This window comes from Nematolebias whitei, chromosome 21, assembly GCF_014905685.2.
Source record: "Nematolebias whitei isolate Nwh7 chromosome 21, NemWhi1, whole genome shotgun sequence".
Lineage (NCBI taxonomy): Eukaryota > Metazoa > Chordata > Actinopteri > Cyprinodontiformes > Rivulidae > Nematolebias > Nematolebias whitei.
Window position 1 is genome coordinate 6,888,444 of NC_056518.1, and position 20,619 is coordinate 6,909,062.

General features: G+C 42.7%; 1 protein-coding gene across 2 annotated transcripts in view; it reads left to right on the top strand.

Annotated features, from left to right (window-relative positions):
• The window catches only part of slc2a2 (solute carrier family 2 member 2), a 92,267-nt gene extending 72,310 nt beyond the window's left edge, over positions 1 to 19,957 (top strand). For both annotated transcript variants that reach the window (XM_037694992.1, XM_037694991.1), the window contains exons 7-12: positions 294 to 400; positions 11,204 to 11,284; positions 11,474 to 11,578; positions 13,495 to 13,596; positions 19,041 to 19,244; positions 19,341 to 19,957. In XM_037694992.1, the coding sequence (XP_037550920.1) occupies positions 294 to 400; positions 11,204 to 11,284; positions 11,474 to 11,578; positions 13,495 to 13,596; positions 19,041 to 19,244; positions 19,341 to 19,532 (791 nt within the window). In that variant the 3' untranslated portion in view covers positions 19,533 to 19,957. The remainder of the gene's footprint in view (positions 1 to 293; positions 401 to 11,203; positions 11,285 to 11,473; positions 11,579 to 13,494; positions 13,597 to 19,040; positions 19,245 to 19,340) is intronic.
• Positions 19,958 to 20,619: the final 662 nt, after the last annotated feature.

Below are 20,619 nucleotides of genomic sequence, written 5' to 3' on the forward strand. Positions count from 1 at the left end.
ATTTTTTTGTTGATTTGCTTTGTTTTGTTTTTTTGAATGTCCAGAGGACCAGATTTAACTTTTTTTAGATTTTTCTACCTGGATTATTGAGCATGCATCAGGATAGAACTCACATTAACAATTCAGTGACAAAACCTTTTCATTCTGGTTTCAATTTCTTAGCAGATTTGAGCAAAATTCATTCAGCAGTAACCATTCACACTGCATTTTCACAGGAAATGCAATTTGTTCAGTTCTTAGCTTCTCTGTACACAACACTAGATTTTATTCTTGTCTGCTGTACTGTTCTGCAGGTCTGCTTCGTCTAAAGGGAGCATGTGATCTGACTCCTGATCTGGAAGAGATGAGGAGAGAGAAAGAAGAGGCCGACCGGGAGGCAAGGGTCTCCATCAGATCTTTGGTAGGTCTTTCATCAAAAGAAGTAAATCAACTGTCCACGTGTCATGAAAGTACACAAACACACCCTCTGAGTTGTACAGATTACTCAACAACTAAAGTACACCAATAATTGTTTTATGAGTCATAAATGTTGATTGAGAGACATAAAAAAAACTTCAGGAAATAAAAATTAACAAAACTACAGATCAAGCCTTTCTATGTAGGCCTCCATCATGAATACAAGAGTACTGCAATGTCACACTTTGCAAACAAGCACACATCTCACATATGTGTGTAAACTTTTTTGTGACTAGTCTCATTTCTGTTTTTTATTCTCCGCCATATAATTTATTTAATAAACTTCAATTATATTTCTTATTTTTTGTGAAATGTTTTCACTTTTAACTAGGGGTTGAACGACTACATAATTTTTAAACTCGACATTAACATAATAAAACTCAAGTAGAACTCAAGTAATTGATGACGTCATAGGCTCTCAAGAAGAAAAAATATTAAAAATAAAAATAAAACCGCAAAAAAACGTAATTTATTATTTACAAAAAAAAAGACCAACAAAACATCGGGAGCATATATTATGCTCCTACCATTTATCATACAGCAAATAAGTCACAGGAATACCAAAACTATTAGTTATTATTATTAAGCTGCAAAAGTGAAAGAAGCGTGTGGCACGTCAAAAACAAAACTAAAAACAGTGGGGCGGACGACCACCCCACACCACCACCAGCTGTGGTGCACATTAGGTTTAGTTTTAGAGATTAATATGTTTATAGGATTTTTATAGGCTTAGAGAGTAATTTTTGTTTTGCTTTTTGTTTGTGAAACAAGGTCAGAGGAAGCTGGTTCTGGTTTGGTCATTGGACCCGGTGTTACACCATATTCTGTGACCTGCAACAGTGCATGCAACACTGCCCCCTACGGTAACAATATACGGTGGTCACAGAATATGGTGTAACACCGGTTCGCAACGAGCTCCAAACAGTCAGGAAGTTGATTCATTTTCTGTTTCCTTACGGTAGTTGAATCGGAAGATTCATCTTTGGTGAAATATTTCCAGACTATTGATGTATTTCTAACTGTTTGCCAAGATTGGGCCTGCTCTGCTCAGTCCATCTGCTGGGAGGAATCCATTTGGTAGCTTCTACTAGTAGCCCGGTGCGGATCATGTGACATGTGACGCAATGACGTAACTGTAACGTAATGACGTCACTACGAATACTCAACGTGAAATTTAAAAACTCTATAGATATCCTAGGAATCGACCTGTCGATTACTCTAGTAGTCTGTTAAAACCCATGTTCAGCACTTCAATTCAATTCAATTCAGTTTATTTATATAGCGCCAAATCACAACAGAAGTCATCTCAGAGGGCGGAACAGAAACATTCACAAACATATAAAGTCAATTAATAACATTATTTATCTAAGGAGCCAACAGATTGCTTTGAGTTTTCACTTCGTCGCAGTCTCCCACAGTGGAAAGGAAAAAACTCTCTCATGAGGAAATAACCTCCAGCAGAACCAGGCTCAAGACAAGCGGCCATCTGCTTCAATTGGCTGAGGTTGAGAGGACAGGAAGGAGAAAACGACCACAAATTGGCAAGGTCCAGGATGGAGGCCATCAGCTTTTCTCTGGGAGGAAAGACAAGAAGACAAAAATCACATGTTAGGAAAGAATGATTACAAATACAAACTATTTATTTGTATGAATTGGTAACTATTCATTTGATGAAATAAAGTCAGTTTGTCCTCCAGTAGTCTAAGCTTAAGACAGCATGACAAGTCAACCCTAACTATAGAATTAATCAAAAAGGAAACTCTTAAGCCTAGTTTTAAAACTGGATAATGCGCTAGCCTCACAGACAGAAACTGGAAGTTGGTTCCACAAGAGAGGAACCTGATAACTGAAATATCTTCCTCCCATTCTGTTTTTGTAAATTCTAGGGACCACAAGTAAACTTGCAGTCTGAAAGCAAAGTGCTCTGTTAGGAAAATATGGAACAATAAGATCTACAGATCTTATATATATATATATCTTATACATAAGATCGTATATATAAGATGGAGCTAGGTTGTTGAGAGCTTTGTAGGTTAGAAGTAAGATTTTGAATTCTATTCTGGATTTGACAGGGAGCCAATGGAGAGAAACTAAAACTGGAGAGATATGTTCTCTCCTACTAACTCTGGTTAAGACTGTGGCAGCAGCATTTTGGATCAACTGAAGATGTTTTAAAGAAGTATTCGGACATCCAGATAATAAACTATTGCAATAGTCCAGTCTAGACGTGACAAATGAATGGACCAGTTTTTCTGCATCATTTTTAGATAAGATGTTTCTAATTTTAGTGATATTATGCAGGTGGAAGAAGGTGGTTCTAGTAACATTTTTAATGTGGGGGATAATAGGCATGTCCTGATCAAAAATAACAGCAAGATTTTTAACATTAGATCTGGAGGACAGATTAATGCCATCTAAGGAGGGAGAAAGACTGAAAAAGTCATTCCTAAGGTGCTCAGGTCCAAAAACCAAAACCTCAAAAACCAAAACCTCAGTTTTGTCTGTGTTCAACAAGAGAAAATTAAGGGTCATCCGAAACGGGAATTCAAAAAAGGTTTAAGACAGAATACATGAAAAGTAGGGTGCACCTTGAGGGAACGAGGCAACTGAAGGCGAACAGCTACTGGGTTAATGACCTTAGTGATGGGGAATGGGCCGATGAACCAGGGAGCCAACTTACGTGATTCCACCCACAGGGGAAGGTCCTTGGTGGAGAGCCAAACCTTGTGGCCCACTTGGTAAGTTGGCTGGGTGGAGCAGCGTTTGTTGGCCCCCCTGACATAGGTAGCAGAGGATTTGAGGAGGGCCCTCCTGGCTCTCCTCCAGGTGCATTGGCACCTCATGGCTGCTTGGTGAGCTGATAGCACCTGGGCCTCTCTGCCCTGGACAGAGAACAGAGGAGGTTGGAAATCAAACACCACATAAAACGGGGACAAACCAGTTGCTGAGGAGGGCAGGGAGTTCATGGCGTGTTCCACCCAGGGGAGATTGGTAGACCATTTGCTAGGATCCCTTTCATACAGTAGCCGCAGCTTAGCTTCTTCCTCTTGGCTAACCCTTTCCGTTTGGCCATCAGACTGAGGGTGAAAACCTGAGGAGAGACTGACAGATATGCCCAGCATACTGCAAAACTCCTGACAAAACTTAGAGATAAACTGAGACCCTCGATCAGAAACAATGTCAGAAGGTATGCTATGAAGTCTGAACAACTCTTTAGCCATGATCATGCTGAGTTCTTTAGCAGAAGGGAGTTTAGCGAGAGGGACAAGATGAACCATCTTAGAAAAATGGTCTACTATGGTAAGAATAACAGTATGACCTGAGGAGAGGGGAAGACCTGTGACAAAATCCATAGAAATATGGGACCATGGGCGAGATGGGATAGGTAAAGGATGGAGTAGGCCAGCAGGAGGACGATGGGAGGATTTGGCCTGGTTGCATGAACAAGAAGAGGAAACATACTGTTTGACATCCTTAATCAAGTCTTTCCACCAGAACTTGGATCTGATGACACTAAGGGTCTTAGTAACCCCAGGATGGCAAAACATCTGAAACTTATGGCAGAGGTCCAGAACCTCTTTAACTTTTTTGTCTGGAACAAATATCCGGTTTCTAGGGCAATTGGGTGGAGGTGGGTGATCCAGATTAGCCTGCCGGAGGTCTGATTCAAGCTGGGTTATGGATAGGCAGAATAAATTAAATCTCAGAACTGACGTTAGTAGCATCGCTCTCCTCCAAAATGCAAGACAGGGCGTCGGGCTTGGTATTCTTTGTTCCTGGTCTATAGGATAATACAAAATTGAAGTGACAGAAGAAAAGAGCCCACCTGGCTTGACGTGGATTTAACCTCTTAGCGGTCCTGAGGTACTCAAGGTTTTTATGGTCAGTCCAAACAATGAAAGGTTCCTTGGCTCTCTCAAGCCAATGCCTCCACTCCTCGAGGGAGAGCTTGACAGCCAGCAGTTCCCTATCCCCCCCACATCATAATTGCATTCAGCAGCAAAAAGGCTCCTAGAGAACTTTTCCTTTGCTGTTACGCTGACTAAGAACCGCTCCTACCCCAGTACTAGAAGCATCAACCTCAACAATGAATGGTTTGTTGGGGTCAGGAGCATGGAGGATCGGTGCAGTAGAAAACAGTTATTTGGGTTTATTGAAAGAGAGATCAGCTGACTCATTCCAGACAAACTTTGATTTGGAAGATGTTAAAGCATGTAATGGTTCAGAAATGATGCTATAGTCTTTAATGAATCTTCTATAGAAATTAGCAAAGCTAAGGAATCTTTGTAACTGCTTTCTATCTTTAGGAATGGGCCATTCAAGAACAGCAGATACTTTGTTAATATCCATGGTTACCTGGTCTGGCGAGATAACAAACCCCAGAAAGGAAGTGGAGATTTGATGGAATTCACACTTCTCAGCTTTAACGAAAAGGTTGTTTTGTAGCAGTCTGGTAAGCACAGCTCTGACATGTTGACGGTGACGGTCTACGTTCTTGGAGAAAATCAAAATATCATCCAGGTTGACAAAAACAAATTGATTAATCATGTCCCTTAGAATGTCATTCACAAGAGCCTGAAAAACTGTTGGAGCGTTGGTGAGACCAAAAGGCATTACCAAAAGGCATTACCAAATACTCGTAGTGTCCATTGGGTATGTTGAACGCCGTCTTCCATTCGTCCCCCTCCCTGATGCGGACCAGATGATAGGCATTTTTAAGGTCAAGTTTAGAGAAGACTGGAACCTTGGATGAGGTCGAACGCTGTAGACATGAGAGGTAAAGGATATTTATTTTTTATGGTGGTGATGCTGACGGTCTGATAATACCGGCCTGAAGGAATTCTTTTAGATACTCTTGCATGACTGTGTGTTCGGGTCTTGACAGAGAATAGAGACTGCCCCTAGGTGGAGTGGTGCCAGGTAAGAGATCAATGGCACAAACATAGGGTCTATGTGGAGGAAGAGAAGTGGCTTTAACTTTGGTTTTTTTATAGATGGCCTCCCTTCTCCCCTTACAGCCATCCTCGCCACACCATTATTATGAAATATTTATTCTAGTGATTATCTAGTGTAGGTTTTATTTATTTTTTATTTTTTAATAGGATAGAAAAAAGAAAGAAAAGACAAAGTAAGACTCCAAAATATAAGAAATATACACAAGGAGAGCACACAGCAAAACACCCGGCCACTGTCTGTTCACCTGCAAAGAACATGACAAAACACAGCAACAAAATACATATGTATAAAGAACTTAAAATATTTATGGCTTTGCAGTAAGTTTCCATAAATATATATACCCATACCTACGCTATATGCATACATACATACACATGAATATACATTCATATACATATCTATATATCTACATATAAAGCCTACATAAGCATCCCTGCATCTATTTGTGTGTGGTTGTGAGCATGCATAAGTGTATAAGGCTTCTCTAATAGAACATTTAATAGTAACTGTGAAGCAGCAGAGACCCGACCCCCAAGACCAGAGGCAGACAAAAAAGGGGTGACCAGAGCCCAAGACCCCAGGAGGGACCCCGACCGCGGAGCCCCCAGGGCCACCCACACAGGACGAACCACTCACCCACCCCCCAGATCGGACCACAGGGGAGAACCGGAAGATCCCCACCAGCGACCACATACAGTGACCCCCCGGGGCCAACAGCGACAAACTCATAGGCCCCCGCCGGAACCCGCCGCACCAATGCAGTTCCAGGCCCGGGCACCGAGGCCCGGGCACCGAGGCCCGGGCACCGAGGCCCGGGCACCGAGGACTCACACCACCCAGGCCAAGGCCTGACTGGGCCAGAGGACCTGAGCCCCACCAGGCAGACACCAGGCCGAGCCGACACACGCCCAAGCGCCCAGCCCCCGACATCAAGGGCCCCAAGCGCTCCGGCAGGCAAGGGCACACCCCACCAGGGGGCCACGCGATAGGGGCGCGATGCCAAGCACCCCCAGTTGTATCAAAGAGGGGGCAGTCCGAGTCTCGGCCTAACAAATACCCATTCGTACACAGACACAATCACACAGTCCCAGCCTCATTCTCACACTCACTCACTCAAAGACATACAATAACGATACATTTCATTCTTATTCCCGATATGCACTCTATACCCCCCAGGTCCAAGACATGTACCCGCCCTCTACAGGGGACAGCCCATGCCCAAACCCAGGAGGTAGACCCATTCATTCTCAAGCGGAGAGGAGCCAATATCCCAGACCCGGCCCAGGCCACGCCCAGCTGACAGGACACCCCCCGGCACGAAGAGGTCACGCCACCGACCACACCCACACACCACCAACAACCAAGCACGCGCCCCCAACCGACTGCCCGCCAGGCCCCGGTAGCCACCCCGGCCAGCGGGCCAACCATGGCACCCAAGAGCCAAGCTCAGGGGGTCCAAACAACCCCAGGGAGAGCACAGCGCCAGCACCGCCCACGGCAATCCCCCAGACCCCGAACCCCCACATAGTCCTGGTCAACACCAGACGGCCTGTCCTTCTCCCGGACCCCACCCCCGGAATGGCAGTTAGGGAACTAGGGGGGTGAGGAAAAAAAAAAGAATAAGACCCCGACACATACACCCCCGCCCCTAGATGTGCTATTGATGTGTGTTGTTGTATAGTGCCATTAAAAAGGAAAGAAGAAGGAGCAAAGGCTGGCATGATGCCAGTTTCCCCTCCACCCCAACTCTATCCAAACCCTAGTGTCTAAATGCAACCATTGTAAGTGAGCACAGGCACAGGGGGCGAGAGTAAAGTCATCCCACCACCCATAGGCATGTGCCCACCTCAAGTTCCTAAATGTGAACATCATGAGGATGTTATGAGTGAATGTCTAAGGTGTACAATAAAATTGAGTCCCAGGTGGCTATGGTCAACAGAGATGTAAAATTGTTGCAGCACACCCGAGCCCAAACAACCCTAAATGTGTGGAATTGAAATGAAGAGGGTGGAGGTGCATGGTGAGGCTTTAACTTTGTTAAATACTTCTTTGAGATTGTGGTACTCAGCAGGGACTTTTGGAGAGGTCAGGATAAGTTTCTGTAATATTTTGAGGACTGACAGAAGGCAGAATTGCCTCGAAAAGACAGGTGGATAGACACTCTTCTGACCAACCCACTATCTCTCTTCCTCTCCAATTAATATGTGAGTTGTGTTTATTAAGCCAGGTCGAACCCAGTACAATAGGGAGGTGTGGAGAGTTAATTACAATAAACCTTAAGGTCTCTTTGTGATTGCCTCCTAATAACAAAGTGACAGGCGTGGTCTCGAGGTTCGAATCATGGACAGAAAGACCATCCAGGGCGAGAACTTTGTGCGACTTGGGAGATTGGAGTAATTCAATGCCCATAGTGCGAATTGGTGGTCGATGAATTCAGTATCTGCCCCTGAGTCAATGAAGGCTGATACTGATCTAGGTCTCTTACCAGGTACTTGGATCTCTGCTGGCACAAAGAAAGGGGAGGAGATCCTGGGTGTACTGGTCTGATTCAACAGACATCTCCTCTTACCTGTTGAGTCTGATCTTTTAATGGACACGTCGCAATTGTGTGGTTACCTGCACCACAGTAAAAACAGAGGTGCTGTCTCCTTCTTCTCTCCCTTTCCTCTGGGGTGAGTCAGCTCCTGCCCAGCTGCATGGGTTCTTCGGTCTGTGGGGTATTGGAAATGGGTACCACATGAGACTCTTTAAATGGTAAATGGACTGTACTTATATAGCGCCTTTCTATCTTATTTCAAGACACTCAAAGTGCTTTACACTACAATCTGTGTCCTCATTTACCCATTCATACAGCACTCTACTAGATCATTACAAAGCTAATTGAACAAATCATTCTAAAGAGACTAATCAGTGCTTTAGATCAAATTCATACACTGATGGGACACACATCAGAGGCTATGAGGGGTTCAGTGTCTTGCCCAGATACACTTCGACATGTGACTGCTAGTGGATTCAAACCCCCAACTCTTGCATTGGAGGATGACTGCTCTAACCCATCAGCCACAGCTGACGTTTTAGAGAAAACTTGTGACTCACCTCAGGGTCTTGGCCTCCTCGCTGCTCTGTACCCCCTGTCTCGATCTCTTTCCTGAAGGCGCAGGTCGACGCGCGTGGCCAGGTCCTCCAAGCTCTTAAGGGACTCCAGGTAATTCTGAGTTGCAAGTTCTTCTTTAATAGTGCCATTAAGACCCTGGAGAAAAGCATAAATTAAGGCCTCCTCGTTCCAACGACTTCCAGCAGCAATGGCATGAAATTCAATAATATATTCAGTGACTCGTTTGTTTCCTTGTTTTACAGAAAAAAGTTTACATGCGGCCTCCCTCTCTGGTAGCAGGGGATCAAAAACCCTACATAACTCCTTAGCAAACTCATCAAAACTGTGACAACTTCTGGAGTTTCTTTGCCACTCAGAAGTGCCCCATGACTTGGCTTTACCTGCCAGTAGAAAGATTGCGTAGGCCACCCGGGCTCGTTCTGTGGGAAAAGAGGAGGGCTGCAGCTGAAAGTTGATGTCACACTGTGTGAGAAATGGTCAACATTGATCAGGATCTCCTTAAAAAAGTTCAGGGGAAGAAAAACAAGGTTCATGAGAAGGAGTGGGGACATGAGGAGCAGCAGCCTGGACAAAAGAAGAATGAGCAGAGTTCAAAGAAGGGTTTTGCTGAGACATAGCTCTTAATATTTCCATGATTTCCTGCATATTAGTTTCAAGTTTATTTATGGCCCCTTCTACACCAGAGCACCATTCCTGGGTGGGTGCTGGATCCATAATGGCCAGATTCTACTGTCAAGAACCAGTTTGGATCAGCACATCAACACCCAACACAGAAATGGTTTAAAAAGTTTATTAGGAAATAAACAGCTTCTGGTGCAGGTCTGGGTCCGGGCCTGGGTCCGACCTTCTGTCTTGATGGAATAACAGGAGCTGTAGTCTCGCTGGAGCCAATGACATCACTCATGCAGAGTGAACAGAAGCAGCGGAGCAAACAGAAGGTGTACAGGTCCATTAAGGGCAAGTCCAGCTCCAGGGTCCAAGATGGGTAGCAGGAGTTCGAGCACAGGGAGGCAGAGAGCAGAATAAATAAAAAAAATGTGATCTTGAATCGTGGTCGGTGTGGAGACGCAGAGTAATAACCATGAGGACTTAAGCAGACAAATTCCAAAAGGGAGCAGGCTGGTCAGGTAGTCAGAAAACAGGCTTGGGTTCAGAACATGGCAGGATGCAAAGACAAGAAGTGCTGGATTTCTACTGCTCAGAGAGGTTTGAGAATCTGGCACTAAATGAGGGTGAACAGAGAGCTTAAGAAGGGAGGTGCACAGGTGCCATGAATGAAGCTGATTGCAGAGGCAGGGAGGAGGAGGCATGGTGCAGGCACATGAACTGAGTGATTGACAGGACAGAAAACACTTGGCAGGCGAAAAAAAAACGTGAAACTAGACAGGCTGAAGTAGTAAAAAAAAGGGGCAAAAACATGACAATAACAATGAAATGTATCCCATGCTGTTTAATAACTTTACCTAATGGAAGCATACTGTATATAAAGTAAAGAGTATTGGTCCAAGCACTGAACCCTGAGGAACTCCATGACTAACTTTGGTGTATGAAGAAAATTTATTATTTACATTTACAAACTGGAATCTATCAGATAAATATGATTCAAACCAATTTAGAGCTGTTCCTGTAATCCCAGTACCATACTCTGTAGCAGAATATTTAATTATAACTTTATTTAGACAGGTTAATCCCATTGAGCCTTGGGGACTCATTTACAAGAGAGACCTGAATATTGTGATCAACTGTATTTAATGCAGCACTGAGGTATAACAGGACCAGTGTTGCTACCTGTCCATTGTCAGAGACCATGAGGATATCATTGGTAACTTCCATCAGTGCAGATTCAGTGCTGTGATGCTCTAAATCCTGACTAAAACTCTTCAAACAGATTATTTATTTGTAGATGTTCACACAACTGACCTGCAACTAGTTTCTCTAGAATTTTTAGTTGAAAGTTAGATTAGATATATGCCTATAATTGGCTAAGATTCCTGAGTCAAGGTTATGTTTCTTAAGTAAAGGTTTCATTAAAGCAATCTTAAAGCTCTGTGGGATGTAACCATTTATTAGAGACAAATTAAATAGATCCAAAATGTGGACATTAATTAGGAGAAATACCTCTTTAAACAGTCTGGTTGGGATGGGATCTAGCAGACATGTGGATGGTTTGGATGCAGCTATTATTTTTGTATTCAGTGAGCTAGCAGGTCCTCATTTGTGTCAAATTATTTATAGACAAATACGCAGTGGGTAGAGCAGTTGCCTTTCAGCAAGCAGGTCCTTTGTTCAAAGCCCAGTCCAGGGACCTTTCTGGGTGGAGTTTGCATGTTCTCTTCGTGCATGCGTGGGTTTTCTCCAGGTACTCCGGTTTCCTCCCACAGACCAAAAACATGCATGTTAGTCTGATTGGTAACTCTAAATTGTCTCTAGGTGTGAGAAAGAGAGAGTGAATGGATGTTTGTCTCGTTTGTCTCTATGTGTCCCTGTGATGGACTGGAGACCTGTCCAGGGTGTACCACGCCCCTCACACAGTGATTGGGTTTTTTTTTGGTTTTTTTTGTGGGGGTGGGGGGTGGGGGGGCATTGCTATGTTTTTTCTTTCTTCTCCTCTCTAAAACTATCACAATATGTCAAATATATAAAGTCATAACTTTTTTTTTTTCTCTCTTCTCCAAGATCTTGTCATCTGTGTACAGACGGCAGCTGTTTGTTGCCCTCATGATGCATCTCTCCCAACAGTTGTCTGGCATTAATGCGGTGAGTGGCAAAGTACCTTTGGATTTCATTAACTCCAAAATATATTGTTTTTCATGCCACTTGAACTAAAAAAATCATAGATGGGTCTATTGTGCAAAATATCTTTAAACATGCCTAACTGAGCAAAAACTTGTGTTGTTTGAATATGACTGTGGTTTTAGATAATATTTATTTCACTTTGTTTCCAAGATCTTTTATTACTCTACAGCAATCTTCTCACAAGCTGGTGTTGCTCAGCCTGTCTACGCAACAATAGGAGTTGGTGCAATCAACACAGTTTTTACCCTGGTTTCTGTGAGTGAACACAAAGCACCAGTGCACAGTGATCACATACACAAAGTCTACCATCTTTCCATTGGACAGTTTCCCACATCAGGACATATATAATGATTTGTTTTTAACCAGGTTCTAAATATTTCTCTGTTAACCTCAAGGTACAAAAACACACAACAAAACCCACCATGTCATCATTAATTTTTAAACAAAGAGAAAACCAAAATAGCAAGCGATACGCCAATGTCCCCCATCCACCGCTGAAGCATTTGAATAGTGAATGTTTGTAGTTTTTATAAACAGGTTGTTTATTTATTTTGGCTTGTTCAAGGCAGCACGGACAGATGGCTTCTGGCAAGCAGCGGGAACTATTTTATCCATCACCAGGTGCAGTAGCAAAGTCAAGGGGTGGCCAATGTGGCCTTGGTCACCCCAAGGGCCACTCCGATTATTTGAGGAAACAATAATTTTAAGTCCTGTAAAACATTAGAATGCATAGTTTCCTGAAATGATTGGGGTGTGAGGACTCTAACGTTTTTTTTTTTTGTTTGTTTTGTTTTGTGCCACTGATCACCCTTCTTGCAGCTCCTGGTATATTTGATCTGCAAAGATGACATGGGGTGGCCAGTTTACATATATATAAATATGGTAGTATTCATCTTGGATTTTGATTTGGCAACTAAATTTTTGATCAGGACATTTTTGCATGCAGCCACAGACCAAAATGGAAGTTAGCACATTGCTTATTTTTCAAGTGATTCAACTCTTAAGCATGAACTTTTTTACAAATAGACATATATGGTGGCAGTCATATTGGATTTTGACCTGGCAATCCAATTTTTGAAAGGAAACTTTCTTTTGTCTAGATGTAGCCACACACCACAATGGAAGTCAGCACATCACTTGTTTTTCACGTTATCATGCCCACAGCACAGATGGACGGATGGACAGAGTGTATTTCCAATTCCCCCTTTTTGTTCTGCAATTGGAGACAAAAAAGAATGTGTGAGGAAAAGCTGCACACACCTCACGATCCAGCAGCTTGTAGAACCTACTGTTGCAGCAATAACTCAAAAGTTATTTTCTGTACGACTGTATTCATTCAACCTTTATTTATACAGCTTAGTCTTATTGAGTATTAGTTTCTCACATGGATGAGAATGAATTTTGGGCCACTTTTCTTTATAACTCTGCTTCAGATTATTGAGGTTTGCAGACATTCATTTCTTTTTTGCTCTTTCACAGTTCCTTCACAGCATTCCAATTATGGTGAAGTGCAGACTTTATATTGTATTGTTGCAATACCTTGATTCTTAATATTTTAGCTGTTCTATTGTAGATGTACTGATCTGTTTGGGATCATTGTCTATTTACATCATGACCAAGTTTGGTCCAAGTCTGCTGTCAGACAGATGAAGTCCTTTAATATATAAAACAAGGCCAATGGATTGAGCCACGGACTTTGTGGGGGGTGTTGTCTCCTGAGAAGGCAGGCAGCAGCCTTAAATGTTTTCCACTTGTGATTAATATTTCTCTCCATAGATTTATGGGCTTCAAATAGTTTAGAAATTACCTTTAACCCTTCCCAAATTGATGAGAAGCAAAGGCTACTTCTCTAAGATCAATGCCGTTGCCTTTCCATCTTGGCATTTTGTTTATACACACCTTCATGCTCCAGAGCAGCAAACTGACTAAATTTCTTCTCCTTTCTGATTAAAAAATAATGTGTTTTTGTATATCTGATGTTAAATTGAAAATATTTTAGAAGATGTTAAAACCAGATCATTTTTATAAGATTCTGAAACATAAAACTGTAGAACTGAACAAGATAAAATAATATTTTTATCATGATTGTATGTCTACCATGAGAAAGAAGCACAAGGATCAACTTATTCTGTATATGAAAACACCCAGCTCAGAAGGTCTTTGTGTTCCAGGTAGCACTTGTAGACAAAGCTGGAAGGCGCACTTTGACTCTAATTGGTCTGGGAGGTATGAGCTGCTGTGCGATTGCCATGACAGTGGGCATAAAGTTCCAGGTTTGTTGAGTTTAATCCTTGAAATCATGAGCTAAATAGTAAATGTACACATTAAACAAACAATATAACTTGCTAGCTTAATATATACAACATATTTCTTACAGATACAGATAAATTGCATGAATGTTAGTTGATATGCAGTTTGGAGTACGAGTTTGGAGATCATCAAAGTTCATGCTCAAAAATACAGGTAGAAAATCCAACATTGATGTTTTGAACCACTTTGGCCATGACTGCCTCAGAAGAGTCGGTGGGGGAGAGGGCAGACTCCAGAAACCAACTATCAAACTGGTTGACCCACTATGTGAAAGTGCTATTCATAAGACTGAGCTTGTTGTGGCTCCTTGGACTGAGGAAGTCTTTTGGATGAAAGATAAAATGTTTCAATAAAAAGAAACCATCCAGAGGACCAGACTTAACATTGTTGGATGTTTTCCCTGGATTATTGAGCATGAACTTAATTTTTTTGTTTTTGAAACGTTTCGTCTTTCATCCAAAAGACTTCTTCAGTCCGAGGAGCCACAACAACTTAGTTCTTAAGAATAGCATCTTCACATAGTGGGTCAACCAGTTTGATGGTGCTCAGATGGTTTCTGGAGTCTGCTCCCCCACCCCCACCCCCACCCCCGCTCACCAACTTGTCTAAGGCAGCCATGACCAAAGTGTTTTAAAACATCAACTGTTGGATTTGCTACCTGGATTATTATTGAGCATGAACTTTGATGTTTTGGCCATGGCTGCCTCAGACGAGTTGGCGAGCGGGGATGGGGGGCAGACTCCAGAAACCATCTGAGCACCATCAAACTGGTTGATCTACCATGTGAAGGTGCTATTTATAAGACTGAGTTTGTTGTGGCCCCTCAGACTTATTAAGTCTTTTGGATGAAAGATGAAACGTTTCAACAAAAAGAAACCGTCCAGAGGATCTGACAACTTTGTTGGATTTTGAGGTCAGTTATCTATCAATCTTCTTCTTTTGGCTTTTCCTCTTCAGGGGTCTCCACAGCAAGTCATCCACCTCCATCTCACTCTGTTCTCTGCATCCTCTGCCCTCACTCCAACTACCTCCATGTCCTCTGTAACTGAATTCATATATATCCTCTTTGGTCTTCCTCTTTTTCCTGGCAGCTGCATTTCTAACCTTCTTCTACCAATATACCCACTGTCCCTCCTATGGACATGTCCAAACCATTTCAGTCTGTCCTCTAACTTTATCCCCCAATTGTTCAACCTGTGCTGTACCTCTGATGATCTCATTCCTAATCTTATCCATCCTTGTCACTCCTAAGGAGAACCTCAACATCTTCATTTCTGCTACTTCCAGTTCCTTCTCCTATATTTTTTGTTAATGCCACTGTCTCAAGACGTGGGACACTCTGGAGGCATGGAACCACCTGGAAGTGTTGAACCCTCTGGAGGGGTGGGACCCTCACAAGGTGTGGGACCCTCTGGAGACTCAGGACCCTCTGGAGATTCTGAACCCTCTGGAGACTCAGGAAACTGGACTCAGGACATCTGGAAACTCCTGGACATTTGGAGACTCAGGGACCTCTGGAAATTCAAGACCTCTGATGGAGATGTGAGGACCTCTGGTGGAGACATGAGGACCTCTGGTGGAGTCATGAGGACCTCTGGGGGAGATGTAAGGAAGGACCTCTAGTGGAGATGTGAGGACCTATGGTGGAGACATGAGAACCTCTGGTGGAGTCATGAGGACCTCTGGTAGAGATGTGGAGATGTCTGGTGGAGACGCGAGAACCTATGGCGGAGACATGAGGACCTCTGTTGCAGATGTGGAACTCTCTGCAGACACGAGACTCTGCAGACGTGGAACTCTGCAGATGTGAAACTCTCTGCAGACGTGGAGCTCTCTGCAGATGTGGAGCTCTCTGAAGACTTGTAGTTCTCCTAAGACACTGAGCTCCCTGAAAACTTGAAGCTCCCTGAAGACTGCTTCTTTGACTGGTCATGATTCAGTCATTTCTTTGTCTAATCAGGACTCAGTTGCTTTTCAAGCTGATCAGAACTCAGCTGCTTCTCAGGTTGATCAGGACTCAGTAACTTTGTTGATGAGTGGGGGCTCAACTGCCCCTCCCCCTGCAATATTTTCCACTGCTCTTCCAGCTGTGCTTGGGGAGAACTGGGTGGAAGAAGGAGCTGGAAGTCAGCGGGTTTGGCCCGTCTCTGCTGTCGGCACCTCCTGCAATGGCAGTGGTGCAAGCCAGGACCAGGGACAAACCTGAGTTCTTCATTGGGGTCAGGCTCAAGTGATGAGTTAGGCTGCAGGAAGGAGGAACAACCAGGACTGGATGACAAGTGGCTTCTGCAGAGCTGAGACCTCCTCCTCTACCAGAAGAGGTGAGGAAAAGACCTCTACCTCCGGGGTGTGGCGTTTCTGTCTCTGGGTAAGTTCGGTCTGAAATTCGCTTCACTAGATGACGGACTTCTCCTTCTGCGATTTAGCCTCACTGGGATGAATAAAACACACTGGAGGTGCGGGGGGTGGGGGGATCCTGGGTTGGCTGAAGTCCAGAAAGGTGGGTGACAGATTGAAAACTTTCAGAGCTATTCACTCTTCCAGAGTCTCCTCAAGAACCTTTAGCATCCCAGCAGAATCCACCAGTCCAGGCAGCCGTGGAAACTTATCCAAAAAATAATAATTCTAGCCACCCACATAACCAGTAGCCTACTGGTTGGAGGTAGCCACAGTGTCCACATAGCTGTTGTACCACCACTTCCTGGTCCACAATTTCTAAGATCTCTACTCTTTTTTCTTTTTCATTCTCTTCATTCATTAGCTCCTCAAAGTAGTCCTTCCATCTTCTTGTCACACTCTCCTCATTTGTTAGAACATTACAATTCCTATCTGTAACAAGCCTAACCTGCTGCATCCTTTCCAGCCTGATCCCTCTGTCTTGCTAATCAGTACAAGTCCTTCTCGCACTGTTTAGTGTCCAGTCTCCCATACAACTCATCATACACCTTCTGCTTTGCCTTTGCCACCTCCCTCTTTGCTCTACATTGCATCTCCTTAAATTACTGTCTCCTCTCTTCAGTCCTCTCACTGTCATATTTCTTCTTGGCTAACCTCTTTCTTTGAACAGCTTCCTGCACTTCACAATTATACCACCAGGTTTCCAAATCATCCATTATCTGTCCAGATGACACACCAAGTACCTTCCTACCTGTTTCTCTAAATTACTGTTGCAGTAGTAGTCCAGTCATTTGGAAGCTCTTTCTTACCACCCAGTGCCTTTAACAGCTCCTCATTGAATTTCTCACATTATTCTTCCTTCTTCAGCTTCCACCATTTGGTCTTCTTCTCTGATTTTGCTCTTTTTCTCTTCTTCACAACAACAGTCATTCTACACACAGCCATCGGATGATGTCTGGCCACGCTCTCCCCTGCCACAACCTTGCAGTCCCCAATCTCGCTCAGGTTTCCTCTTATACACAGAATGTAGTCGACCTGTGTACTCCTTCCTCCACTCTTATAGGTCACACTGTGTTCCTTTTTCTTTTGGAAATAAGTGTTGACTACAGCTATTTTCATTCCCTTAGCAAAATCCACCACCATCTGTCCTTCCTGGTTTCTTTCCTTGACACCAAATCTACCCATCACTTCCTCATCCCCTGTTTCCTTCACGAACATGTCCATTCAGGTCTGCTCTGATCACCACTCCCTCCTCCCTGGGAATACTTCTCTATCACTTCATCCAGATCTTTCCAATATTTATCTTTCTCCTCCACATCACATCCAACCGGCAGAGCATAACCACCAACAAAGTTTAGCATCAGACCTTCTACTTCTACTTTTAGACACATCACCCTATTTGACTCTCTTTTCACATCTACTACATTCTTTGCCAACTCCTCTTGCAGGACAATCCCTACCCCATTTCTCTTTCTAGCTACACCATAGTAAAACAGTTTAAACCCTGCTCCAATGATGCGAGCCTTGCAACCCTTCCACTTCATCTCTTGAACACATAAAACATCTACCTTCCTTCTCTGCATCGTGTCAGCCAGATCTCTGTCTTTGCCTGTCATTCTCCCCACATTTAGAGTTGCCACCCTCAGTCCTACATTCTTGACTTTCCTCTTCTCCCTCTGTCTTCTGACATGTTTCCCTCCTCGTGGTAATCGGCTTACAGTAGCAAAATTTCCACCGCATCCTGTTTGCCAATAGTACCGGTGGCGATCGTTGTTAACCCGGGCATCGATCCATCCGGTATGGTTTCGCTTTAATGAACTTGCATTATAGTTTTGGCAAAAGTCCAACAATGTTCAGTCAGGTCATGTGGACGGTTTAATTTTTTGTGCTGTGACATTTTGCCCTCCATCCAGAAGGCTTTATTAGTCTAAGGAAATACCAAACAAAACTAATTCTCCCCCAACAGCCTACTCCAAAGTGGAAAAAAACAGTTTTGTTGGTGACCTCTGGGGCACGCCCTCTCCTCCGGTGCCTGCCCTCTCCCTTGTCGACAGTCATGTCAAATTGTTTCAAAACACCAAAGTCCATGCTCAATAATCCAGGTATAAAATTCAACAATGTTGGTGAGGAGTTACCTTTATCAGCCTCTATAAGACAGGTGTTGTCTTTTTGTTCCCTGTTAGCGAGGCATGCACTTATAATCAGATGATGGGGGGCTGCTCCTCCAACTCATAAACAGTGTTTATATGACCTTATATCATGCTTGAAACAAACAAAAAAAAAGATGTTCTCTTCAGCACTCTACTGGGAAATTAAAAAAAAAAACACGGGGCACCTTTTTTATGCATTTCAAATGATACAATAATATTTCAGGTGAATTCTTTTTTATTATTATTAAAATGTGCTCTCCCTTCTTGCCAAGTGTAAGGATGTAATGTGCAGACATAGGGCAGTGACCAGGATAGGAGTGAATGGGATTATTTTGTAGGGATTATTTTGATTAATTTTATATTTTTGTTTAAGTATGTTGTTTAAACAGACCATATGTATGACTCCTTTGGATCCACGGGTTCCTATTTGTATGTATAAAGGGAAAAACTTTAATAAAAAGACAGTGATTGAAAAAAAATTTCAACAATGTTCAGTCAGGTCATCTGGACGGTTTCTTTTTTGTGCGGAGACATTTCGCCCTCCATCCGGAAGGCTTCATCAAAAAGAAACCGTCCAGATGACATGACTGAACACTGTTGGATTTTATACCTGGATTATTGAGCATGAACTTTGGTGTTTTGGCAAAAGTGTTTTACATCAGATGCCCTTCCTGATACAACCCTCACCATTTACTTGGGCTTGGGATGGGCACAAGAAATCCACTGACTTGTGCTCTCTAGTGGCTGGTTCATGTAGCTGTTGCTGTTTTACATAGTGAGTTATATATCAATACTTTTACATATTGTTACGAAGCAGAAAACGGGAACATATTTTAATCTCATGTTGTTTTTCCCTTCAGAATGACTTCTCATGGATGACCTACATCAGCATGTCTGCTATCTTCCTCTTTGTGAGTTTCTTTGAGATCGGTCCTGGTCCGATTCCATGGTTCATAGTAGCTGAGCTGTTCAGCCAAGGGCCTCGACCTGCAGCCATTGCTCTTGCAGGCTGCTGCAACTGGACCAGTAACTTCATCATAGGCATGACTTTTCCTTACATCCAGGTAGGAAGACAGACCAACTGTGTATGCACATCATGTTGTTGGAAAAGCTTTCTCTTGGAGAACGTCTGACCTCATTTTTGTTACACTTCTCACCAGGCTTGGTTGGATTGTTACGTGTTCCTCCTGTTTGCAGTGCTGCTTTTTGGCTTCACGTTGTTCATTTATCTCCGTGTCCCTGAGACCAAAGGCAAAACGTTTGAGGAGATTGCTTCCATGTTTCAGAAGAAATCTAGGACTCCAACAGACATTGCTGAATTGCAGCAGCTCAAAACATCATCAGACGCTTAAGTGTCTAGTTTTATTATTCATCAGTATTAACAGAAAAAAGATCACATTTTTGCAGCAAAAATTTTTTGTGTTGAGATTTTTACATAAATTTTTGATTTAAACACTTATTGCACATCTGATAGTTGTCATTGCTATAAAACAGGTTAATATCGGCAACAAACTTTGTGCACTTTGTAAAAAGGTTACATTTGTTTTTGACCCTAGCAAGACCAATGACTCACCTCTGAAGTTTAATCCAACTTCTTATCATGTTTTGCCATCGCCATTGGACGTTTATGGTTTTATTAATTTAATTTAGTTTTAATGTCTTCTTACAAAAACTAAAAAGGAAAAACAACTAGCAGGTGTAAACACTTACAGACTTCAAAAAGCGTTCAATACAAAAACAACTGGACTTTATTTGTAACAGAAGACGTTTCGCTCCTCATCCGAGGAGCTTTCTCAATTCAAACAGCAGTGAGTGAGAGATTCAGGTTATAAGGCTGAGTGAGATAAGACACACACACATATGTAGATTGTTTTTGTACTGAACACTTTTTGAATTCATCATGTCCTGGATGACTGAGAATCTTCACCAGCATAATACTTACAGACCTATTTACAAAAAGTTTGGATGTGGCAACAGAAGACTATAAAACAAAGTGATATAACTAAGAAACAGCTTGAGGAGCATTTGGAAACTAACTGGGTTCATTTGCAACAAGAAAATTAAGTATAAAAAGAATTTTAGACAGGCTGACTATATCAGAAGTAAAGATGGGCAACAGTCTTCAGAAATCTGTGTCTATAACTAGTGAGTTTTAGAAAAATGTTTGTCAAAAAAATATTGGAATGACATTGAATATTGTTACATTCCACTGCTTTTATTACTTTTTGTCACTAAGTGCTGCTGTGACAGCACAGAGAAGAAGATTGTGTTCAAGAAAATACAGAAGAATAAAGAAACTGAATTGTATTCTGTAATAGCATATTCACAGTTACAGTAATAAAATGTGTGGTTTACCATCATCTCCCATTTCTTTACTTCAACATTACATCCAACAAACCGTTGGTTACGTACTGTAACCCCAGATTCTATGAGTATAGG